Source organism: Dasypus novemcinctus, chromosome 27 (genome assembly GCF_030445035.2).
Source record: "Dasypus novemcinctus isolate mDasNov1 chromosome 27, mDasNov1.1.hap2, whole genome shotgun sequence".
In the NCBI taxonomy this organism is placed as follows: Eukaryota; Metazoa; Chordata; class Mammalia; order Cingulata; family Dasypodidae; genus Dasypus; species Dasypus novemcinctus.
This window is the reverse complement of record NC_080699.1, coordinates 39,347,777-39,373,576: the sequence shown is the minus strand read 5'-3', so window position 1 is coordinate 39,373,576 and position 25,800 is coordinate 39,347,777. Positions and strand designations below refer to the sequence as shown.

Here is a 25,800-nt window from a genome sequence, read left to right as displayed (position 1 = left end):
AACTGGGTGTGAGGTATTTGGGAACCCTCTGCAGTATCCTTTCAATTTTTCTATAAATCTAGCTTTGAAAAGCAGCACGCGATGGGGTCCACCCTCCTGGGTCTAGAGAAGGGGGGCAGTGCTTTTGTCAGTGGGGCCTGGGAAGGAGAGGCGAGTCCAGGGGACCCCAAGAGGAAGCTGCAGTGCAGGGAATCACCACATTTGAGACCTGCACAGAATTACCTTCTAGTCACCTCGTGGCAGAAAAGAACTAGCAAAGCTGGTTTCGGGGTGCCAGTCACAAGTCTTGGGAGCTGGAGAGAAAATGGAAAGATGGAGATGGAGGACAAGCCAAACACCCACCCTTGTTGGAAAGGCACATGGTCTCATACCAGACTTTGAGGTCCCAGGGCAGAGCTCTGCAAAGATGAAGCCAGGAGGACAAGCCAGGGATGGGTAAGTGGACGTGACCTTGGCCTGGGGCTTCCAAAACACAGGGCAAGGTCACCTGAGAGCCTCAAAGCTCTGCTGCAACGATTCTTGTACACTTCAACCCTAGGGCCAGGAGCAGAATTGCCTCCCTTGAGGATGAACCGCGGGGGTCAGAGAGAGCCCAGGATGCTACCTGTGCACGAGCACACCTGAAAGAGCCCAGCTCAGGAGACCAAAAACCACCACAGGAGAGCGCGTCCAAACCAAATCCCTTTCCAGTGGGGAGTAAAGAAAGCAGAGCTGATCCTCAGAGCTGCGTTCAGCTGGCACAGGCCCACCTGCCACTCGGGCCTTTGTGTTTGCTCCTAGGCTCACGGTGACGCCACCTGGCAGGCAGGTGGTCAAGGTGCCGTGGGGCGGGCTAGAGGGGTAGGAGACGGCTATTCCACATGCGCACAGTACAGGAAACCCTGGTGTGCCCCCAGGTGGGGTCTGCACCAGCTGGTTCTCTGACCCCAGACCCCTAACTCCTTGGTCTGTTCATGAGAGTTAAGTAAAAGATTGTGTCCTCCGTGTTGATCTCAACAGCAAAAGAATTGACTTGGCCTTGGCCAAGTTGAAAGTGCGGTCACTTTCGGATGGTTCCTGCTGCCCGAGAGGAGGCGGCTGCCAGACTGTTGCAGACAATCAGACCAACCGCGGTTAGCTCTGAAATGAATGGCAGAACGCGTGGCGAGGGCTCCTTGCCAGCCAAGGCCACTACCGAAAGGCTGTGCTCTCTGCACCCGCCATCGGGCCACGAGGCACTGGGTCCCCAACTTGCCACACCCCACGAGCCTGCCAGGGAAACGCTCTCCAAGAGGCACGCCTGTGGGCTCCGCCACGGGGGTCAGCCTGCCTCCGAAGTCTACTACCAACGCCAGGCTCAGGGGCCCCTTTTAGGAAAGCTGGAGCCGACCCTTGGGCTGGTTCTACTGAGAGTGGGTGGGACTCCGTTTTAAAATTAAAATCGCACAGCACATCGAGCCCAGCCATTCTGGAATCTTCTTTTGTTAAATCTGCATGGCCCGTCGTGCGAATGGATGTGCAATAGAAGAGATAGAGAAGACTAAACAACTAAACCTGTAAGACAATCGGTGACATAATACGGGGCCGGGGGGAAATAGAGGACGTAGAGGTGGAAGCACAACTTCTTTTTTATATAGTTTGGACACCGGAACCCTTAGGACCTCTTCCAAAAAGTCAACGATTTTGAAAACTGGGAGCCCCCAATTTAAAGCAGCGGACTGTGGGGCCAGTGGGATGAGGCCAGAGGGGAAGGCTGTGGGCAGAGCCCCCTCCTCAGCTCCTCTAGGCCCGAGGAGCCCCGGCACCTCTTCCGCTGCACTGCAGAGCGGTCTGCAGACCCGCGGCCTGGCCCCAGCTTAGTGGAGAGATGGGAAAGGAAGGGGCAGGGGCCCAGCCACCTCGCCTCGTCTCTCTTTTCACAGGACCCGCTCAGGACTCCCCAAAGAAACAAGAGACCCTCTCCTTTTAAAATATTTACTTTTAATTGAAAAATAAAAGTTATCTTGACATATCTGCGTGGCAGCTTCAGGGACGGCAACTCAATGAAGCAAGGAAAACCAGGCTTACCTGTTCTCAGGTCCCCCGACCACTTTGTAACGGGTATAAAGGCACACGTATCTTCAAACACACACAAACTTTATTTGGAAACAACTCTAACAACTCAGATTCCCCTTCCCCCAACTCTTTTTTTTTTTCCGCCCACCCTCACTAACCACCCCCTGCAAAAAAACAACCAACCAAAAATGTTAAATTCTCTTTTTAAAACTACAGAAATAAGTGCTGGTCAGCAAGAATCTCAGGCCCGATGCCCAAGTCCCTCCATGGGGCTCTGCTTTAGTGACTGCCCAGAGGCTGCGGAGGAAAGGGCTGGAGCAATCCCACACCGGTGCCAGGCTGGGGCTCGCAATACAGGCAGAGCTCTTGGATCCAGCCGCACCGTCGTCTCCCCAAACCCTGGGGCCGCCTCCCTCAGCGGAGGGGGTCCCTTGGCACAAGCAGCCTTCCAGTAAGAGAAAGGCCAAGACCAGCAAGTCTTCATCCAACGCTTGCGAGGAGCACGCCCCCTCGAACCGTGGTGGGAAGTGCTGGGTGGACCTCCCGGCCCCAAGTTGGCCAGGCTTTAAAGTCTTTGGAGGTGTTTCTCTTCTTCTTCTCCCTGCCTCTTCTCTCTTCCCTTCTTCCCAATCTTCCCCTTCCCCCCTGATTTCAAAGGAGCCTGGTTTTAGCTTGATGGCAGGGGGTCCAAAGAGGCTATGGGCAACTCCTGGGGCTGGCCTGGGGGCTCTGCCCTGTCGAGGGGGACCCTGTGAGCTTCTGGCTCCTGCAGGTCACAGAGCCCGTCCCCTCCCTCCGACGGCTCCGGGCAGGCCTGGCTCTGGGTCTGGCTGTTCATCTTCTCTTCTGCTTCGATCTCCTCTGATGTGGGGATGGAGTTCTTCTTGGGGCGGCCTTTGGGCTTTGTGGGTGCTTCCTGCCCACCTTTAAGAACCTACGTGGGAGAGAAACAGTTATGAAACAGAAGAGACAGCTTCACCCCTCCGCATTCCCACCCCCTGGTAAAACCCCCGGCATCTAGGCGATTCCTTCCCAGCAGAGAAGGCACAGGGCTGAGTGAAAAGCACTCTCCGCCCATCACCCTGGCCTACAAAGACTTCTTCATCCTTTAAATACTCAACACACCTTGGGTTAATAGCACATATTTTGACATTTTAAGAAATGATAATAATCACCTAAGAAGTTCACCTTCAACAATGAGCAAAGAAATGAAAACTAAACGATTCAAGTGCTAACTATCCACTTGGTAAAGTTAAAAGAAAAAGACAACTATCTGCGGTATGGGAGAAAAGGAACACTCGTGCTTTAGGTAGAAGTGAAACCGGTAGAACCTTTCCAAAGGGCAATCTAAGAATCCAAGCGGAAAGCCTTCAAACACACATGTTCTTTTTGACAGGGAATTCCGCTTCTAAAAATTTAGCCCAAGGAAATCACCAATGATTTAGACAATCTTTTGATCTGCAAAAAAAGTTCATCACACTATCAGTTATAACAGCACAAAGTAGGGGAGGGGGGGCGGCAAGGAACCCCCAAAGTTCAGTCATGTGACTGGATAATTGTAGTGTATCGAGACAATAATAGTGTATAATCATTGCAATTATCATACAAGAGATATTTAATGACATGGGAAATAGCAGTAATATACTTTCCATGAAAAACAGGTTATAAAACAGCCTAACCTAGTTTGGAGGCCAGAAGACTAGACATCACCTTGTTTACAGGGTCAGGATCATGAATAATTAATTTTTTTTAATGATTTTCTGCATTTTCTAAATTTTCAGTCATGATCACATGTAAGCATTTCTATCATCAGAGGAAAGATGTTACAAAACCTATTGTCTAGTATTGTTCAGTGAAGCAGTACAGCACAGTAGAAAGAGTTCTAACTTTGAAGGCAGAAAAACTAGATTAAATTCCAGCTCTGCCACTTGTCAGCTTTGTCTTTGGGAAAGTCCTTTAAAGACCCTGAGCCTCAGTTTCCCAATCTGTAAAAAGGATAAAAATACCTCATCTCACAGGGTGACCAGAGAGACGACAGCGTTTTTCTGAGACCTAGAGGACACTCAATAAAGGGCAGCTACCACCCGTTCCCTGTGTCATGAAACCACGTCGTTTTCTCCCCACTGCTGAGAGAAACTCCTTGAACACAAAGCTGGCCTTGGCCCCGTCGGCCAGGCTTGCCGTGGTGGGAGCTGAGCGTGCCTGTGATCTCTCTCCCCTCTGCCCAGAAGGCGCCCCCCACCCTCCCCGGCTGGCTAACTCGGCTGGTCAGCACTTCTCCTGGGAGGCATTCCCTGACCCCCACGGTAAAGTTAAATGCCCCCCACCATGGGCACCCCACGCTCATAGACTACTGCTGTCACCTATTCTCTCGTACACACGCTCTGCCTCTGCACACAGCTGTGTCTTTCTCAAAATAACTTTCCAAGAGGTCAGAGAGAGCCAAGTAACAGTAAGCCCCCGGAATGGCCTTCACGGACGTCAAAGGACTTTCAGGCCTAGTATCGAAGTTAGTGATCCATATACAAACCCCATGAAGTAGGCAGGGAGGATTCAAAAGACATGGGGGGAAACGGATGTAGCCCAACCAACTGGGCTCCCGTCTACCATACAGGAGGCGCAGGGTTCAAGGCTCAGGGCCTCCTGGTGAGGGCGAGATGGCCCACGTGGCGAGATGGCCCACGTGGCCAAGTGTGGGAAAACTGCCCAGCACATGTGTGCAGCCCACATGGAGAGCTGGTGCAGCAAGATGATGCAACAAGGGAAAGAGAGGAGAGAAAATAAGAAGATGCAGCAGAACAGGGAGTTAAGGTGGTACAAGAGAGTAATCGCCTCACTCCCACTCCAGAAGGTCCCAGGATCGGTTCCCAGAGCCGCCTCATGGGAACACAAGCAGACAAAGAAGAACACACAGCAAGTGGACACAGAGAGCAGAAAACGGGTGGAACGGGGTCAGAGGAGAAACAAATAAAACAAATCTTAGGGGGGGAAAAAAACCTTATTAAAAAAAAGATGTTTATTTTACTTTGGAAGAGCTCAGGTGTGCTTGCTGATTTTCCGGGCAGCCAATGAGAAGGCTGCAGCAGAACCTAGGGGCGGGATGTATTTTTGGTACCTACATACCTAACTTAATCCTGCCTTCCCCATTTGAAAATAAGCTCCTTGAAGGCAAATCCTTTGTTCTGTGCTCCATGTATCTAATGTCTCACTAACTTCCAGGGCACTCACTAAATACCAACAATATCTCTTTCCTTTAAAAGCAAGCAGCAAAGACCCCCCAAGTGCTGAATTTTAAAAGAATGCAGTATCTCCTCAAATGGTAAGTTCTTTTTTTAACCACTTTATTGAGATTCAATTCACATGCCATGCACCTCATTCATTTAAAGTGTGCAGTTCAATGGTGTCAGTATATTCACACAGTTGGGCAACATCGCAACGCAATCTTAGGACATTTTCATCACCCAAAAGGAAGCCCATTAGCAGTTGCTTTTCGGTTCTCCCCGATGCCCCAAACCGAAGCCCAGCCCTAGGCAGCCACAGAGCTAGATTTGCCTGTTCTGGACATTTCACAGAAATGGAATCATAAAGTAGCTGGTCTTTCCTTGCTTCTTTCACTTCGCATCATGTTTTCAAGGTTCATCCACGTTGTAGCATGTATCAGCACTTCATTCCTGATTCCTTTTTATTGTTGAATAATATTCCATTGTATAGAAATATTTCATCTGGTTTTTCCATTCGTCCGTTGATGGACATCTGCATTGTTTCTACTGTGGGACCAGCATGAATAATACCGCCATAAACTGTTGTTTACATGTTTTTTGTGTGAACATATGTTTTCAGTTCTCTTGGGTCTATGTACCTAGGAGTAGAATTGCTGGGCCATATGGTAAATCTATGTTTAACTTTTTGAGCAATTTCTGGAGTGTTTTCTAAAGCAGCAGTACCATTTTACATTCCAACCAACAGTGCGTGAGGCTCCAGTTCTCCACATCCTTGTCGGCACACAACACACAATCTATCTTTCTATCGCCATTCCCATGGATGTGATGCAGAAATTTACTGTGGCTTTAATTTGCATTTCAGTGTTATATAGTGATGGTTAGCATCTTATCACATGCTTATTCTCCTCTTGTACTTCCTCCTTGGAAAAACATCTCTCCAGATCCTTTCCTCATTTTTCAATCAGGCTGTATTTTTTATTATCGAGTTGTAAGAGTTTTTTTGTTGATATATTCCAGATACAAGTTCCTTATCAGATATAAGATTTGCAAATATTTTCTCCCATTCTATGGGTGGTCTTTTCACCTTCTTGATGGGATCTTTTGCAGTACAGAAGTTTTTTTAATTTTGATGAGGCACCATTTATCTATTTTGGGGTCAACATGTAGGACATGGTCATGAAGATTTACTCTTAAATTTTCTTCCAAGACTGTTATAGATTTAGCTCTTACATTTTGGGTGTTCATCCATTTTGAGTTGATTTTTACATATGAGGTGTGGAAAACAACATATTAAGTCCTTGCCTCAATGAACACCTTCTTTTAGCTGGGAACCTGCTCGGTCCCTGTACTTCTTGCCCAAACAGCTAATACACTGATGCTTAAAAAGGACCTTTAAGGAGATACGGATACCGACAGAATCCCCTTCAGGGGAGAAGACATTCCTATGTTCATTTCTACACAAGCCAGTATCTGATCTTGATTTCAGTCTACACGCCAGCTTTCGAAATGTGCCAAGATGGATTGAATTTACATGTTGAAAGCTGCTCCACTCGCCATGGAAAAAAAAAGATTATACAAAATCACATTGCCCCATATAGTAATAACGTTTTAGGAGGGCAGGTCTAAGGAGGCCACCTAATTGACAAAAGAAGGTCCAGCCCAGGCAATGAGAAATCACCACCCAGCAGCCTGGAAAGCCCCCAGCTGGCTGTTCTCCTGCAGCACACGGAGAACCTCAACCATCAAACCATGTCTAAATGGAACACCTCATGCCAGCACGAGCAGGAATGAGGGCAGGGAGAACTACCCCCTCGGCTCCTTCAGCGTCTGACCTCTGGCCCCCGGCACATCTGAATGTGAAATGACCCCACAAGCCCCCTTCACCGGGGCCTGCGCGTTCACACACGCCCCCTGCCTGGAGGACCCCTCCTCCTCAACTACTCCTGGGGCCAATTTGGTGCCCTCAGCCCAGAAAGGCGAGGGGGCACGCTCGAACAGCCCCCCTGCCCGCCGGCCGCCCTCCTCGACACTCCACAGCTGGCCCCCAAACGTCCGCTGACTGAGGCCATAGACAGGGCCTTCTGCTCCTTTTCGGAGGGGCTGACAGGACACTGGGGAGCGGGGCCATTTGGCCAGAGAGGTCAGCACAGGCAGAGACCATCGACCATCTTCCCGCTCCAACAAGAAGCGACTCATTAGTCAGGGCCTCCGCGCGAGCCAGCGGCGGCGCTGGGCTTCGAACTCGGACCCCCTGCCCAGATCTTCCCCTGGTCTTCCCTGGATGCCTCCCACAGGGCCGTGAGGCACACGTAAAAAGGGCCGCTGCTGCTCCATTGCTGCTGCTGGCGTTGACGGGCCGTGGCCCGGGCCCCCAGCAGACCCCGGGTGGGAGACACACTCCCCCTTGTCCCTTCCTCGAGTGTGTGGAACGGGGAAGTCTATCCCTCCAAAGCCTGAGAAACAAGTTGGGGCTCCCCGGCACGAGTCTCCTCCCAGCAGAGCGCTGCTCTCAGAGGCCAGCAGCGGCCTCCCGCGGCCTGGGACCGACCGCCGCGCTCGGCGTGGCCCGAAGTCAGGCCCTGCCTGGAGAGGGCCAGGAATGGCGAAGCTCTGGTAAGAGAAGGAAACGCCTCAGGAATGTCCTTCACCCAAAGGAGAGCCCCGAGTCCCAGAAACCTGTAGAATCCACATTCAGCTAACCGATCCCAGCCTCCAAAAGTCTGGATTCTCTGGAGACGTGAATTTTGTGGCTCAGTAAATGGAGAAGAAGAGTAGCTAACATTTCCCAGCTGCGTACCAGGCTCTAAGCATCTTACAGAGACATTCTGCATTTCATCCGTGAGGATACCAATACACAGAGCTTAGGTAACCTGACCAGCTACCAGCTAGCAACTGGTAGCCATTTCATGGAACAGCTGACCACCTGGAGACTTGGAGTGTGAAAGATAATTATGGTCTTTGGTGGGCGGCCCACCCAGTTCTGTGACTGGGAGAAGAATGGGGGCGTCTGCTTGGATCTTCCAGCAGAAGGGAAATTTCATTTTAGAGCTCAGCAAGGCCACTGTCAGCCCGTTGTGAAACCCTGTGGATCCTACTGGAACTAAAGCCAACAGACCTGGAAGACAGGGTGAGCCCCGACTCCTGCGCAAGATTAAATTTACCCAGCCCCGCTACAGGTTACAAACGCTGACCGGTAAAAACTAGTCCGAGATGCTATCTTGGTTTTGGCAACCACGGCCTTGGAAGCTCTGTGAATAACTCTTGAGAACTGAATGCTAATCTTTTTCCAGTTCCAATTAGGTTATTGGCCTCAAGACATCTTTATTACCCAATTTTTTTTTTTTCTTTTCCTCCCCAATACCTGAAGAGATAGCCTTGAAAGAGTTTTACCAGGAGAAATGGACAAAGAGAGCAGGATCCCAGTCACGCCTTGCTGCGCCGAGGGAGTCAGAATTCGGGCCCACCACCAAATCCACTGCACCCATTTTAGCTCTGGCCTCCTCTGGGGTCCTCTCACTCCCCCCACATCCTTCTGTCTCGGCCTTCTGCCTGCAATCTCTTTCCCACCTTCACTTGAGAAATTCCTACTCATCCTCTAACACCCATGCAGGTGTCACCTCCTCCGTGAAGCTGTCCTTCCTGTTCGATTGATTCTGCACCCTGCAAGAGCTCTAGCCGTTGCCCTAGAGAAAGGTGGCTCTCGCCCTCGACTGAGGGCCTTTCATGGATGGGGTCGCGTCTGACCTCTGCATCTCCACTGCCTAGTGAACGCAGCGCTCAGCCAGCAGTTGCAAAAGTGCACTGGACGGCCTGCTGAAGTCTCTCCAAGGTGCATCACAGAGCGACTTCCATTCCACCTGCCGCAGCCTTGGTAACCAGCAATAACCGGCCCACAGTTGTGCTGGCAGCGCAGAGGCCGGTGAAAAACAAGTGATGTCACGGGCAGAGGCACCCGCGTTGCCCTGCGGAGGCTGGGCGGTGTCGAGGGGATGGCAGCCTGTCAACTCGTTAATCATCTGACTCATGGAAAGATGGCTGATAACCGATCCCAACAATGCCCCTGCCACTCAGCAGGCCCTGATTCGATGATGGCGATGGATGAGGAAGGAGGTGGGCGGTGAAACTTGCACAGAAAGCAGTGAAGGGACTTGCCCAACGTTAGCCAGGTTGAGGAACGCAGCCCAGGGTTTCTGCTCCCCAAATCAGTTTCTTTTAGAGACCAATTCCCCCAAAAGGTTCCCTGCAGTTTCTGGAGTGGGCATATATTTAATTGAATCCCATTTCGTTCTTCAGCTTCCGTTTCTGCTCGCTGCCTTCCCCAGGACCGAGCCTCTGAACTCCTATGGACTTACAGGTCCATAATATCCCACCCAGCACTTAATTACAACGTCCTTCTGAGCCATCTCCTTCCAGGCCACACTTCTCCAACCACACCGTGAATTCCAAGAAGGCCGGCATTAGATTTCATTTCTTTACTTCCCATGACATAGGGCAGAGCTCGGTTCACAAGAGGCACTCGATGTGTATTTGTTGATTCATGCAATGTGTGTGTGTGTGTGTGTGTGTTAGCACATGCAAATTGCCATCTCTGCTTCATGCCATGAGCCTTGAGGAGCCAAGTCGGCTCCGTTTGAAAACCCTTCCATCTCAGGGGGCAGGTCCTCCCAGAGGAAATTATGAGATTTGCCCACGACTCCTTTCTGGCATGTAAATAATAAATGCTACCGGTTGACTTTTTCTTCCAATTTTCCCCCATTAATATTCATTTCCCTTTCTTCCCTCTGGCAATCGTAAGAAATGGCAAGAACTCAAGATTTCAAAACACTTTCAAAAAGCATTAACTTTTTGTTCCCCTGTTCTTGAAATACCAGGTGCTATAAGGCTCATGACCAGCCAGTTTAGCAAATGGAATGTCATCCGGTTAGGCCTGGAACTCGGGTCCACGGAGAGCAGAAGGGCCGGTCGGGGGGGCGTGAGGTGTGAGGAAGACCTGCACAGACGGCAGGGCGGCACCTGCAGTTCTCCTCCCCCTCATCACCGCCCCTCAACTCTCCCTGGTCTTGCCCCTTGAGGCTGACAAACCTGAGCAATGAACGGCTCAACTACTTCGGGAAATATGTATTTAAAAGTGATTTCCAAAGGGGGGTGGGGACCGTAAGCTGAGCGTCCTTGTTGAACGGGCATATTCCCATCCCCAGCATCAGAATCCTGGGGTGGGGCCTCGAGTTCCACACTTGAACCTGCTACGTGGATGACTCTGATGCCCACTAAGGTTTGAGAATCTTGCATCAGAGGGCGCCCAGCTAAAAGGAAAGATGTGCCTAATACGTCCTCATAAGCCAAGAGAGCTGAATTCTGCTCTTAGCTATCCGGTGGGAGGAAGGAGGAAGCGCTCTGCAAAGGCTGGCAGGTGGCGTCAATACTAGCAGCTGAGAGGCTCTTTCTTCTACTCCTAAGGAGACCACGAAGAACAACAGCCATCTGGTTTGGAAAGGCAGGTCAGGAGGAGGCTCATTCCACAGTTCCAACAGCATCCCTTCCAACCAGCATCATAAAAGAACTTCGAACCTCTGGAGCCCAAAGAACCAAGTGGTCCCTCCCGCCTGCCCACCAGCCCCCGTGGTGAGGATCCGTCCCATCGTGCCCCAGCGCGGGGCCAGACTCCCTCTCGTCCTGCTTACCATTTTCTTCCATTTCATCCTGCGATTCTGATACCAGGTCTTCACTTGCAGTTGAGTGAGTCCCAGCGACTGAGCCAAGTCCAACCTGGGAGGCAGGAGACACAAAGGAAGGAGGGGAGAGGGAGAGGAAGGGCGGTCAGTGACGGGGTGCTGCTGACCAGCCGGCCACTTGCCACCGAGGCTTGGCCCTCCCCCTTTAAACCAATTCTTCCCAAAAGCGGCCGTCCTTTCCTTCCAAGGTCCCTATGGATGAACTGTCTGGGAAGCTGAGAAAGCCCCAAGGCCACCGGGGGCCATCCTCGTCCCAGAAGCGTTTACTGTCTAAACTGGACCTAGAAAGGATTTCTGGACCTTCCTGACAAGGTTCTATTTTGGATGCTGTCTTCACTCTGATCTTATAAAAAGTGAGGGCTCTGACCTCAAGTCCAAACTAGAAATAAAAGGGAAAGCCATCTTTGCCTTCTCAAAAGCCCCCTAATCCCTGGAGGCTCTAGTTAGTAGCAATAGTTGGACGGTGCTCTTTCATAGTGACAAACATTTCACAACAGTGCAAGTGGTGGAGGTGGGGTGATGTACAGGAGTCCGATACAATGTCTGCGTCATACACTATACACTTGTTGTTTACTATACACTTATTGTTTATGTACGTTCATGTAGGAATGATAAACTTCAATAAAAATTAAAAAAAAAAAAAAAAAAACCTGATCCAGTTCAAGTTCCACCTCCTGTGGGTAAACCTCCAGAACTCCCAGAGCTCACCGGCTACGTCTCCCAGGCACCCTTCCCACAGACGCCCACTCAGCCAGACAAAGCCGAATCCTCGCTGTTCTCTAAGCCGCGTCCCTCTCTAAACCGCAGGAGCTTAGACCGCCATCTTGCCCTTCCTTCATGTCCAGTGAAGTGCCCGTCCTTCCCTACACTGTCGCCGCCCTAAATTGTTACAACACCGGGTTCCAAAAGAAACATTAAATCCTCGTCTCTCTCGGTCTCAGATTTCTCACCTCTAAAACGGGAATCCTTATACCTACGAGTCAGCACCTCAGGGGCTTCAGCCCATGGCCTGGGACCCTGTGGTCCTCTCTGTGACTGCAATCGACTCCAACAGCACACTTCCCAGGAATGCAGAGCCGTGCTCCGCACTGGAATGAAAAGCAGGCTGTCTCGGCACACTCCGGGCCAAAATCCTGCCTGCTGCCTGCTTCTGTCAATAAAGCTTTATTGGAACACAGACATGCCGTTCATTTAGGTCTTGATCTCTGGCTACCTTCATGCTACAGCGGCAGATTTGAGTAGCTGCAGCAGAGACCATATGCCTACAAAGCCTAAAATATTTACCTTCTGGCCCTCGACAGAAATAGTTTTTTGGCTCATGGTATTTGACTCCGGAGAAGGGCTACAGTGCGGTTCAAGTCCCCATCTGAGCTCTATGCTGCCTGCAGTAGAGGGGCTCACCCTCCCACCGTGTTTCTGTACATGCTGGATGTGTCCAAGGGAAGCGCTTACACAGTCTTTGGTGAAGAAAAGGCGGCACTATAACTCGCAGGGAGAAGCAAACTCCCAAGACGAGCATGTGGAATGGGAAAGGGACATCCCAGCCATGCTTCCGGCCTCAGACCCCGGGACTAGAGGCCACCACCGTATCTGTAAGTACCCCAGGTGCTGGCTCCCTCCCTGTGGCTCCAGCCCTGCTCGAGGAAGCTGTGTGACCTAAAGCAGCAAGGACAGCCGCCCTTGGCACAGCTTGAACAGTGATCACCTCCTTTTGAAGGTCCCCAGGTTTCTGAGGCTGGCAATCTACGGCTCTAAGGTCCGGTATCTCACAGAAGCCCGAGGCCTGGGGCATCTCGTGTTGTGAGTCCTTCACCTGGAACTTTCCCCACCTGCGGAGTGATGGACCACATCTACCCATCAGGGTCACCAATGGGTGCCAGAGGCGAATTCTTGGCACTCACAGGTGCAGCTGCCCAGTCCCCCTGTTCAGACCGAAGAGCACAATGTAAAACTCCAATATTAAAATCAGAGTCTCCCTTCCAGCAGTTTCTGAACTGGCCTTAAATCTGCACTCACTGCTGCCTGGCTGTCCCTAGAGAAAAGCTATGGGAAGCCAGCAGTTTTAGGGAAAGTGACTGATAGACTGGAGCTAATAAAGTCCCGGTGCCAATAACACTTAGCTCTTCCCACTAACAGCACTGCTTCCCGAGCAGTAACTCATTACAAGTGATGACTCGGGGCCTGCCCACGGACTTCTGGTCGCCCAGACCTCCCTGGACACAGGAGCGTTCCTGGAGCCCGCCAGCTTCTCCTGGCCAGGGTCACCTGAGGTCATCAGGTGCTAAGTCAGTGGAACGGGGTTGGCTCACTTGGGAAAAATGCATCCTTGACTCACTCTGGCTAGAGAAACACGCTTCGCTGTCATCAGCTTTCTCTCGTTACCTGCCACCGTTACAAATTCTCACTTCCCTGCAGATTCGCTTAAAAGGGGTCACCTAGGAAACTGGAGAAACAAACAAAGAGGAGGCGGGCGAGGGCCGTGGGAGGAGGGAGTGTTCCTGACGCTGGTCACGTATGGAGGGGAGCGGCAGGCGACGGGGGCGGCCGGGCAGCAGCTTCCGTGCCGGCCAGAGGGTTTCCTCCTCCCCGGGCCAGTGAGTCAGTTCCACGGAGGTCACCTGGGGTGGGGCGGTGAGGTCCCCGGGCAGGTACCGGAGAGTCCTGCAAGGGTTCTAAGGACTGAGCATTTCTGTAAAACACGTCTCTGACTTGTAAAAAAATAAGCCTGAAATGTTACCCATGCATGTTGAAGCCCTTTAGATGCATCGCCGCGCGATTCATAGAATAAGGGTGCCCGCTCCACCTGGCTGCAGAAGTATAAACGTTCTCAGGTATAGTTGGGCGCATAAAATACATGCCCCCAATTTTATGCCCCCATAAAATACATGCAGGTACTATTTGGTACCTGGGGAATCCTGTTGATTTAGTCCCCTATTCACAGACCGGATTCCTTTGTCCTCCCCAAAAGCACCCCAAAAGCAGGAAGTCCAAAAGTCCAAAAGGAACTCACTCTTTCCCTACTCTGTCCTCTTCACTCCACCTTCTGACCTCTGCACTACACCTCCAGGTAACGATGGCCCTAGGGCTGCCCAAAGAGGGGCCACGGAATCCCCCCCGCCCTGCTCTCTGCCTTACCCCACCGTCAGCTCCGTCCACTCCATCTTCAGCACTGCTCCCCGAGCTACTCCCTCCTTGTTCCCACTGTCAGCCCCGTCACTCCAGCCAGGAGCACTGCTGGGTTCTCTCCTGGCCAATGGCCCTCTTTCCTTCTCTTCCCACCACACTGAATCCTCTACGGTGGCACCACAGTGACTCTTCCACAAGGCAGATGGGTCACGGCGCCTCCAGCTCTCGGTGGCTGCGGAAAGCCTCAACCACAAATCCATCTTCGCTAGCCAAGCACACAAGGTCCCTCCTAAATGGGGCCCTCTCGCCCCCTCAGGTGATCTTCCCCACCCACCCGTCGCCCTCGCGCTGGGGATGAGCCGCCGTGCAGAGCCCTCAGAGGCCTGCTGGGAAGGCCCCTTCCCTCTAGGAAGGGAAACTCCTTTTAAACAGCTCCTTCCCATGAAGCCCTCCCTCACGCCACCGACTCTCTCAGCTCGAGCTGTGCTCCTAGAGCCCCTCAAGAGCCCACTCTGTTGAGCGGGCAGCGGCCACTGGCTTCCCACCCGGTCTCCTCTAGGGTAGAACTCTGTCCACCACGTTCTGGCCCTCAGTCCCTGCCACATGCCTGGACAGAGGACACTCAGCCCAACGTCTAGGGGAGCACTGGCTACCTGAGCCTCTGGAGGAGTAAACGCCCTTCCGGTCGGTGACCTCGATAGACTTCTCTCTCGCTAAACTTTAATCAAAAGCTAATCAAGGGAGGTGGACTTGGCCCAGTGGTTAGGGCGTCCGTCTACCACATGGGAGGTCCGCGGTTCAAACCCGGGGCCTCCTCGACCCGTGCGGAGCTGGCCCACGCGCAGTGCTGATGTGCGCAAGGAGTGCCCTGCCACGCAGGGGTGTCCCCCGCGGAGGGGAGCCCCACGCGCCAGGAGTGCACCCCGTAAGGAGAGCCGCCCAGTGCGAAAGAAAGTGCCGCCTGCCCAGGAATGGCACCGCACACACGGAGAGCAGACGATGACGCAGCACAAAGAAACACAGATTTCCACTACAGAAGAACACACAGCGAATGGACACAAAGAGCAGAGAACTGCAGGGGGTGGGGGGGGGAGGGTGGGGGGGAGATCAAAATAAATCTTAAAAAAATAAAATAAAAATTTTTAAAAACATTTTGAAAAAAGAAGCTAATCAACAGCTTAATAGACAGGTGTGAGTTCCATTGCCTTGACTGTTTTCTCCCTGCTGACTCTGATATGGACAAGGGCAGGGTGTCGAAGAAAGAGAAACAAGGACCCAATAAACAGGATGACGCCGGAGCGCACCCCCGTGCAGAGCGAGCTTGAAGAAGGACGTTGATAAGGCGCACACCCCGGCGGGACCCAGTCCGCGGGGAAGACACTGGGTGAAGGGAAGAGCCTCAGACCGAGGCTCAAAACCGCCCCACCTGGGCGGGGCCTGGGCCGAAGGCTGGGACCTGACCCTCCCTCACGTCCCCGAGCCATCTGAGGCGGCCCGCATCAAGCCAGCCCTGTCCGGGCCAGCGCTGCTGGGACAGCTGGGACTCGGGGGGTGGGGAGAAGATTAAGAAGATCACGGACCGATTCCAGATTTAGGCCCACTGCACCTGATCCTGAGCGTGCCTGGCGTTGAAAAGCCAACCCGCTTCCCAGCCGCGAGCCCGGGCAGCCACGTGCTCGACTCCACCCGCGCGGAGCTGGAACAGGGAGACGGCGACCGGCAGGGGGCCCTGGGGGCCGGTCGCCCGGGGCCAAGGACTCGCTTCCCGCCTGGGGTCCTGACTCCCCTGCCCCGGCAGGCGGATCCCCCCACGCTGAGCGCAGAGGGGGCCTCCCCTCCTCGTGGGCCCCGGCGGGGGGGGCGCCCTCGCCCCCCCTGCCCCCCGTCCTCACCTGTCTGGGGTGGACAGGTACTTCTGCTTCTGGAATTTCTTCTCCAGGCCCATGAGCTGCAGCTCGGTGAAGATGGTCCTGCTGCGGCGCGGTTTCTTCTGCCGCGGCGTGGGCTGCTCCGCCTCCGACTCGCTGCTGGCGAGGGCCTCGGCGCCCGGGGCCTCCGCGGAGGCCGCCTCGGCGCCCGGGTGGCAGGACAGGGCCTGGGCGATCCCCGGGGGCGCGGGGACCAGGTGGGAGATGACCGTGGGCTGCCGGGTGATCACCGAGAGGAGCGGATACGCCCGCAGGGAAGGGGACCCTGGAAGACAAACAGGCGGCGGGGTCAGCGGAGGAGCTGGTGCCCGCGCGCCCCCTGATCCAGTGCAGGGGGCGGACGGCGAGGAAAAGCCGCCAGGGACCTAAACCTCTGCTGGGCGGGCGGGCGACATGCCAATCTGCACAGCCAGCTCCGTGACAACAGGGCGATCCCCGTGGACAAGAAGAGGTGCAATTCCTCTGGTTGTGACTCGCCCCAATCTCTTCCTTCAGAATCCCTAAATTCTGGTTTCAAAGACATAGGCCAACGGGACTGAGCAGATGAAAAGAAGTGGTCAGAAAAGCTAGCCACATATATTGAAGAAATCCCAAATAAGTTTTTAATATGAAAACTTCCTGAACACCACTACTGGCTTAAAAAAAAAAAATCCCTGCCTATATTCCTGAATTCTGGAGAGGAAGACCTATAACCTGGAATCACATTTTTCAGAGCTGGACGGATGCTAAAATAATTTAATCAACTCCCTCATTTCTGAGATGAGGATATAGTCCTAGAGGTTAGGTGACTTGCCTCCCAGGACAGCTGGGCAAGAGTGGATTCAGATTCAAGTTCTTCTGGTTTGAAGTCCAGCACATCATGAACCACATGGATACATCATTTAGAAGAGAAGGACTAAGAGAATGTATTTTACATGTGAACTGAGATCAATTATTACTGGCAGCCTGCACTTCTGTGTCAAGGAGGATTCTGAGGCTGGGTCAGAGCTTGGCAGAGGAATGAGTGCGGAAGTTGATTAATGATGTCTGCCGTGGGCAAGGGAGTGGGGACAGCAGACATACCAGTTAGGAGCAGTCTCTGCTCTAGGAATTTCAAGGCAAGAGTAGTTTTTCTGTCCAAGAAAACTTTGTCTTTCAAGTTCAAGTAAAAGACTCTTTCCTTTCATTTTTCAACATTAGGTTAAAATGCCACAACCTTAATGGAATACAGGCTCAAAAGGACATTACTAGGAAATATGAAAAAAAAAAAAACAACAACTGTAATTTGGACTGTAGGCTTTATATCAACATTATATTTCTTGAACACAATAGCGGTATTTATGGTGGTTACATAAGTGAATATCCTTGTTCTTAGGAAATATATATGGAAGTATTAAGGAGCATGATGTATACAAACGTATACTCAGAAACATTTAGAAAATAGATATAGATAGATAGATAGATAGATAGATAGATAGATAGATAGATAGATAGATAGATAGATAGATAGATATAGACAGACAGTAAATGATAGGTAGATGGATTGATGGATGGATGGACAAACAGATAGGCAGATGGATGGAATGGTGGATAGACCAATGGATGGACAGAATGATAGGGCAAAGGTGGCAAAATGTTAAAAGTACCTGAGAAGGGGCCATGTTGGAGTTCTCTGCCTGAGTTTTTTTTGTTGTTGTTGCTTGGTTAGGTGGGGTTTTTTTGCTGAGTTACTACAAAGACTTTATCCAAATATTTAAAACGTTCACTTTACATATTCATAGGTATACATAAAATAGTACATGGAACCTCAGGTCACTGGGGTACAAACGTGGTAGCCGTGAGCCCAGGCTTGGAGACACAGAGCTCTAAGAAGCTGGACGTCCTTCTAAGGGCATTAGAGGGACAGGGTAGGGGAGAAAAGGCAGCAGCTTCGGGGGCACGGAGGGGTCTGGCTTTACCCCACTGCTCAGATCCCCAGCGGAAGCTCCGGTCCCACCCTCAGCGGAAAAGGAGCTGTCTCCAGATTGCATCCCCTCTATACGAATGCTCACTCCCCAAAATCTTGATGTGGTAAACACCCTCAAGAACCTACTGGAATAAGTCCTTACATAGTTATACCAGAGAGAACAAGGCACTCTGGGAGCATTACAGCTCACTCTCCTACGTGTACGTCATTCTAGACAGGAAGCAAAAACTGAATGAAAGGAATGCAGTAACGAAACGGTCCCCTACCCTCCCTGCGGCTGTGAAGTGAGCCTGGCAGGAGGCACAGAGCGAGGGCCTCTCCGTGCAGCACCCGGTCCCACGTCCACAGGACCCCAGCCCGGCTCAGAGCCTGACGCCCCCCAAGGAACCCGACGTGTCTCCTGAGCAAAAGCCCCCCTTGGCTTTGCGGTCCGCCTGGGTTTTTATTTTATTTTTGCAACTGTCCTATGAGTTCGAAATTATTTCAAATAAAACGTTTTTAAAGTCATGATCACCTACTGAAATCGTGTTAGCTCGCTGGAACCTCAGTTTTGTCATCGGCACAGTAAGAGCAGATGATGTCAAAGAACTCTTCCAAGTCTCACGCAGGGATGCCACAGAAGGACCTCGGTCCCCAGACCATCACGTGCTACCTGCCGGAAGCGGAGGAGGCCGGGGGCTGCCTGTGGGGCCCCGCCCAGCCCTGGCACCTCACCACAGGGAAAGGCAAGCGCCAGAGCCGAGCGGCACCCACATCTGGGGTCCTAAGGCCCTGCCTGCGTCCCTCTCTCCTCTCTGGCTTGGCGTTTGTCTCCTTACTCATCCCCTGGCTTCTACGTTGGACACCCATCACGGATATTGAAACAGGTAGCGTCTCCTGTTCTGTGAATGTACTTCCAGCAAGGCCCAGCAGAAACCACGGAGTCACCACGTCACAGTCACCAGGTGCTACTGCTTCTACAGCCCGCCTGCCAGCTCTCACACTCGAGGTTTTGTGCTGTGGATTCTTTTCAGAAAAAAAAAAAAATCACCTGGGAATGATACCTTAAAGCAAGAAAACTCGGACACCTGGGCTTGCGGTTTTGGCTGTCCCAGCAGACAGCAAGAAATACTTCCTGCAGAAAAGTCTCTCAAAGCTTTTTATACAGGGACAAATGATTTCGCATCTGCAGTCACTTTAACTCCTCTAATGCTGCTATTTCTTTCCAAGGGGACTATTTGTCTTTATTACACAAGCTAGTTTATAATCTAGAAACTCAGGAATTTAGTAGCATAGGAAGTGGCTAGTTACCTACCCAAAAGTAAGGTTTTTGATAATCAGGGTTTCAATATCCACTTTTGTAAAAAACTTAAAAAAATTTTTGCCTAACATTGGAAAATATGTTTAAAGTGTCATAAGATCTAGTGTTGCCAGGGATATGGGAAAATATGCATTCACAGATTACTGATGGGAGTGTAGAATAGCATAATTTTTAGAGGGACAAATTAAGCAGTACCTACCAAATTACTGATCAAGCAACAATTCTAAAATTTGAGATCTATATGCCTTGTGCACAAAGACTTACATACAAGCACATTCACTGCGGCCTTGTTTATAAGAGTGGAAAAGAAGAAATAACCTACATTATCTGTCAATAGGAAAATGATTAAATAAACTAGGGTCCATCCATAGTATGGACCACTATGTAATTATTAAAAAGAACTTTCTCTCTACGAACTGAGATGAGCTAATATGGGAAACACCCTAAAAAATATCATTGAGAGAGTAAAATAAGGTGTAGATCAATCTGCATTATCATGAAAAAAATCTAGGTGAGTGTCTGATTTTATAAATGTATAAAACATGTCTAGAAAGACAGTTACCAAATGAATAAAAGTAATACATCTGGGGAAGGGCTGGGAGTGAGATGGGGTAAAAAGGGACCTCCAGTTATTGCTCTAGTCATGTGTTCAATCGCCACAAATACGTATGGAGCATCTAATGTGGGCCACCACTCTGTTCTAGAAGCTAGAACACGAGCTATTCACGAGTGAATATTCACGAGTGAATAAGACAAAGTCTTGCCTTCCTGCAGCTTCCATTTCAGTAGGGGAGGCAGACAGCAAACAAATCCACAAACAAATATGTAATATAGTGCCAGGAAGTAATAAATCCATGGAGGAAAACACAGATGATGGGGGCAGGGGGCAGCTAATTTAGATAGGGTCATCAAGGGGAGACCTCTTTGAAAAAGTCACATTTTAGCAGATAATTGAGTCTAGCAAAGAGGAGCACCCAGAGGAGATACGGGGCGGGACTCCAGGCTGAGACCTGCAAAGCTCTAAGATGGGAGCAAACCTGTGCTGGAAGAAGAGAGAAAGGTCCTGGGGTGACCGGGCAGGACCAGCAAGGGGGCAGTCGGGGGAGGAAATCGTGGAGACGTCGGCTGGACCACATCAGGAAGGGTCTCGGAGGCCTTGGCCGACGGGCTGGGCTTTGTTTGGAACAGGAGAGAAAGCCACAGGGGGTCCTGAGCTGGAGGAGGAGAAGGTGGGATTCACGTGTCTAAGATCCCTCGGGCTGCTTGCAGAGGTGGGACCCCGGGCGAGTGTGGAAGCAGAGAAACCAGTACTTAAACCAGAGAGGGGCAGGCGGGTCGCGGCTGGACTCACGAGAAGGGACCAGAGTTGAAAGAACTTGTTGCAGGGTGGCGCGTGGGGTGTGAGAGATAGAGAGCTGCACCTGCTGCTGGGCTCTGTCCTCACCAAGTGGAGGGGCGGGGGTGCCACTTCCTAAGATGCGAAGACCCTCTTTAGACAAGCTGCCGTCCGACATCCAAGGGGCTGTGTTGAGGAGGCAGCTGGGTTAGCCAGCGTGGAGTTCAGGAAGAGGCTGGGCTGGAGACACAACTTTGACTCCTGGGAATGTACGTGGTGTTCAGAGTCATAGGATTGCATGAAATCACCCAGAGAGTGAGGGGGAGAAAGCCATGAGGAGATCTGGGGGTTGAGCCCTGGGGCACTCCAACATCTCAGGTCATGAGGAGGAGGAGAAGCCACCCCACCCAAGATCGAGAAGGAGGTAAGAGGGAGATAGTTGGAAAACTGGTACCTCAATACTTAAACGACTGGTCTGTATTATTACAAGCTTGTGCTATTGGGGGGGGGGGGGTAACCAGGACCAGGGATTGAACCCAGGACCCGTATGGGGAGGCTGGCACTCAACTACTGAGCCACACTGGCTCCCTTGAGTTGGTTTTTTCATTTGTCTGCTTGTTGTTTGTTTTTGTTTTTAGGAGGCACCAGAAACAGAACCCGGGACCTCTCATGTGGGAGACAGGCACTCAACTGCTCAAACCACATCCACTCCTCGTGCTATTTTTGTAACTTGAGAAAGAGAGGGTTAGACTAAATGGGCATTAAGTTTCTAAAGTGTTAACATATATTCAATTTGTCAAAAAATAATTATTACTCATTTACCTCTGGACCTATGAATAGTTAAAATTTCTAAAAAGCTGGGCAAGGAAAACCAATCTAGAAATCCCAGTAATTGAGTAGAAAATATGTTCGGTTTTATGACAATGCTAGTCAAGTATATATCATGGGTCTTCTCCTGAACAAAGGGGAATCTCTCAGCAGTCTCTGAACCAAGGAATTTTCTCCCTTGATTATAGATGATGTACAAGTACATGTGCTAGGCAGTCTCATATTCTTTCTTGTAAAATACAAATTGTTTGATGTGAAGAAATGATAGCCTTTTGAATAATTGGTGCTAGAACACTTGGACATCCATACACACACACACACATTTGACCTATACCTCACACCTTATGCAAAATATACTCAAATGGATAATAGACCCAAAATCTATAAAAGTTTTAGAAGAAAAAAGAGAAATCTTTTTTACTTTGGGTTAGGGAAAGAATTCTTTCGATATGACATCAAAACCATAATCCTTGAAAGAAAAAGTGGATAAAATGGTCTTCATCAAAATGTAAAACGTTTGCTCTGTTAAGGTCACAATTAAGAGAATAAAAAGACAAGTTATAGACTAGGAAAAAATATTTGCAAATCACACACCTGACAAGTGCTTCGTATCCAGAATATAGAAAGTACTCCCAGGGTTTACCAATATGATCCAATTTAAAAATCAGCAAAAGTTTTTAATATATACTTAATCAAAGAGAATTTGTGGGTGGCACATGAAAAGATGCTCAAAATTATTATTCACTAGGAAGATGTAAATTAAAAGCACAATGAGATTCCATTCATACCTACTCGAGTGGCCTAAAAGTCCTGAAAACTGTCCATCTGAGCGCTGCTGAGGCCAAAGAGCGAGTGGAACACTCATCCATGGCTGGTGGGAAGACAAAAGTGGTTCAGCCTCTTTAGAAAACAGACTGGCAGTTTCTTATGAAGTTAAGCATCCAGTTACTACATGACTCAGCGATCTTCCTAATTGGTATTAACTCAAGTAAAAAGAAAATCTGTGTGAACCCAAGTTCTATATGCAGTTGTTTATAGCACAGTTATTAGTAATACCCAAGACTGGAAACAACCCAAATGTTCCTCAATAGAGGAATAGATCAACAAACTGTGGAATATCCATACAAGGGAATACTACTCAGGGGGAAAAAGGAACAAACTATTGATACTCATAAAACCTTGGATAAATCTCAAATAATTTATGCTAAGACGAAGAAGCCAAACTCAAAAGACTGTACAATCCCATGTGTATAACGTTTTGGAAAAGGCAAATCTATAGAGCTGGAAAGCATATCAGTGGTATCCAGAGGTTAAGGGTGGGGAAGAATTTGACTACAAAGGAGTAAGACAAGGAAACTTACTTTGGAGTAAGGACCGTTTTGTTTCTTGATTGTGGTGGTGGTTATACAATCACCAATTTGTCAAAACAATTACACACAAAAATAGAGAATATACTGTATAAAAGTGATAAAGTTACAAAACAAAAAACAGTTAATAAATATTTTAAACGCTATTTTGTTTTTATTCCCAAAGTAACACTCATTTGCTATAAAAGAAAATTCAAACAATTCAGAAATATATAAAGAAGTAGAAGGTCCCCCACCCATTTCAATCCCAAATCTTAGAAACTTTCAGAATTATCCCTACATACAAACATAACTATGTGGCAAATCTAGCAATATGTATGTCAATCTATGAAACACAGTTACAAATTTTTTGTAAATATAAATGTCACTTTATTTTTTCTAAATGGATAGCCACCTATCCCAACACACTATGCTGACTGGTCTAGTGGCTTAAGATGCCAAATTTAAGATATAATAAATACCTGAAGAAATGAAGGTGGGAATTTTTACTCATCAGAATTCCTGGAATCTGCTGGGGGAATTTTAGTCCCCAGAATTCTGAGAATCTACTGCTCTCTAGAAAATCAGTCAAACCGGAAAAAGAACTACTCTTCCAAAGGGCTACAATCTGTGGAAAGAGTGCAAGTAGGGATGTCAGTACCCAACACTGCTACATGGAGATGGTAGGAGAGAGGGTTGAAGGAGAAAGCAGAGGAGACGAGAGGTAGGAAAGCATGGAGGTGAGAGAGTGGTCAGTTTTTTAGAGGCTGCAGCTTTGGGGAGGGTGAAGGGCATTCAGAGAGACTTTCTGGAAAACATTTTAAGGAATATACTGTATAAAATCCATAAATACATTCCTTTAAGAAAAACTAGTGTAAAGATCTTCATAGTCAAGGCTTCCGGCATCAGATTTCTGTTGTCTTTGAATATAATTACGTACATACACTAGGCCACGTGGGGCCCTGGAAATAATCGGGTTGTCTTATGGACAAGTGCACTCCAAGACTCTCCTCTGTTCTACTGAACTAGTACATGATCCTATCCCAGTAACACTTTATTTTAATTACTGTATTTTCTTAGGGAGTTTAGTTTTGTAGTAAAACAAGTCCCCCTTCTTTACTCTTTCAAATTTCCTTGGCTATTGTCATTCATTCATTTTCCCAGTTGACCTTTAGATTCAACTGACATCTTGGGCTCTTAAGAAAACAAATCCCACTAGAAAGGTGACTATAATTACACTATGGATTGTTTTAGGGCAGAGAACTTGATTCTTTTAATGATCACATCCTCTGGTAGGTTGACAAGCAATTGTTATTTTAAAATGGATTTTGGATTAGACACAAAAGGACAAAAGGTGTATGGTCTCACTAATATGAACTAAATATGAAGAATAAACACATAGAGTTAAAACCTAGACTATATGTTAGGAGGTAGGATGAGGCTAAGAAGGGGTACTGATGCTTAATGTATGTAGGATTTTTAATTAGTATGACTATAAAAGTATGGAAATGGATAGAGTTGATGGTAACACATTATAGCAAGTATAACTAACAGGTGGTTTATAAAAGGGATAATCTAGGGATACAAATGCCAACTGAAGGAAAGCTATAGAATAATTCTAAGGACTAAATAACATCATGAACCCAGAGGTAGATGAGAATTGCGGTTAACAGTACAAACACAAGAATATTCTTCTATGAACTAGTACAAATGTACATCAATATCACAGGGGGTAAGAATATGCATGGGAAAAATATATTAATGTAACTTATGGACTACAGCTAACAGCAATATTGTAATATACTTGCATCAATGTCAAAGAAGGTACTGTGTTAATAATAGGTGGTAATGGAAAAAATATTCCAAGTGTACACTATAGACCATAGTTAATGGTAATAGTATGTGATGATGTTCTTTCATAATCTATAACAAATGTTCCATAATAATGTAAGGTGTTGGTAGAGGGGTAGTGTATGGGAATTCTGCATATTATGCATAATTGTTTTATAAGATCACAATTTCTCTAATATATATACATATATAAATAACAACCTGCCACGCCCCCCAAAAAAAATGGCTTTTGGAAATTTACGCAATTTGGTTCCATAAAACTCAAACCTAGCTGGTGCTTAAGGTGGTGTATGCCCAGGAGACTTGAATCTCTGGGCTGTCCACATGCCAGCTGGGCCCTGAGCCCCAGTGGTGTTGCAGCACCTACTCTTCAGTTCATTGGACTTACCCAGGTCAGCTGACAGGGAGGTGAGGATGGACAACCCCCCACCAGGGAACCGAGAGAGTTCACAGCTGCGGCTGTGATGTGGGATCAAAATCCCCTCTCAATTTAGAGGTGGAGTAGGCATTGCCACCCCAGGAGTCTCAGGATAGAGGAATAAAATATGGACTAGAGTGGACTTACTGGTATTCTACTAAAGAATTATTGTGTTTCTAGCAATGGAAGAAATTATATCATTGATGTGGAGACAGTGGCCACGGGAGCTGCAGAAGGCAGGGAGAGGGAAAAGGAGGTGTGATATTGGGGCATTTTCAGGACTTGGAGTTGTCCTCAATGATATTGCAGGCACAGATGCTGGACATTATATATCCTGCCATAACCTACTGAAAGTAATGGGGGAGAGTGTAAACTACAATGTAAACTATCATCCATGTGGTGTAGCAGTGCTCCAAAATGTATTCACCAAATGCAATGAATGTGCCACAAGGATGAAAGAGGTTGTTGATGTGGGAGGTGTAGGGGGAATGGAGTGTGGGGTATATGGCAACCTCTTCTATTTTTTAATGTAACATTTTTTTGTGATTTATGTACCTTTTTTTAAAAAAGACAATAAAAAATAAATTTTTTAAAAAATCTTTTAAATAAATATTTTTTTAAAATTTCTGATGAATGGTGGTGATTTAAGACAACATCCTCATCATCCAAGTCTATCATTTCAGGAATCCTGACCCAATGTTCAGATCCAAATGCAGGGACAAAATGACACTCTTG

General features: G+C 48.9%; 1 protein-coding gene across 1 annotated transcript in view; it reads right to left on the bottom strand.

Moving 5' to 3' along the window:
• Nucleotides 1–1,939: 1,939 nt before the first annotated feature.
• The window catches only part of BARX2 (BARX homeobox 2), a 73,073-nt gene continuing 49,212 nt past the window's right edge, over nucleotides 1,940–25,800 (bottom strand). Inside the window, exons 2-4 of the mRNA XM_058289491.2 lie at nucleotides 16,006–16,306; nucleotides 10,937–11,021; nucleotides 1,940–2,968 (exon numbers count right to left, since the gene is read on the bottom strand). Of these exons, the coding sequence (XP_058145474.1) occupies nucleotides 2,702–2,968; nucleotides 10,937–11,021; nucleotides 16,006–16,306 (653 nt within the window). The 3' untranslated portion in view covers nucleotides 1,940–2,701. The remainder of the gene's footprint in view (nucleotides 2,969–10,936; nucleotides 11,022–16,005; nucleotides 16,307–25,800) is intronic.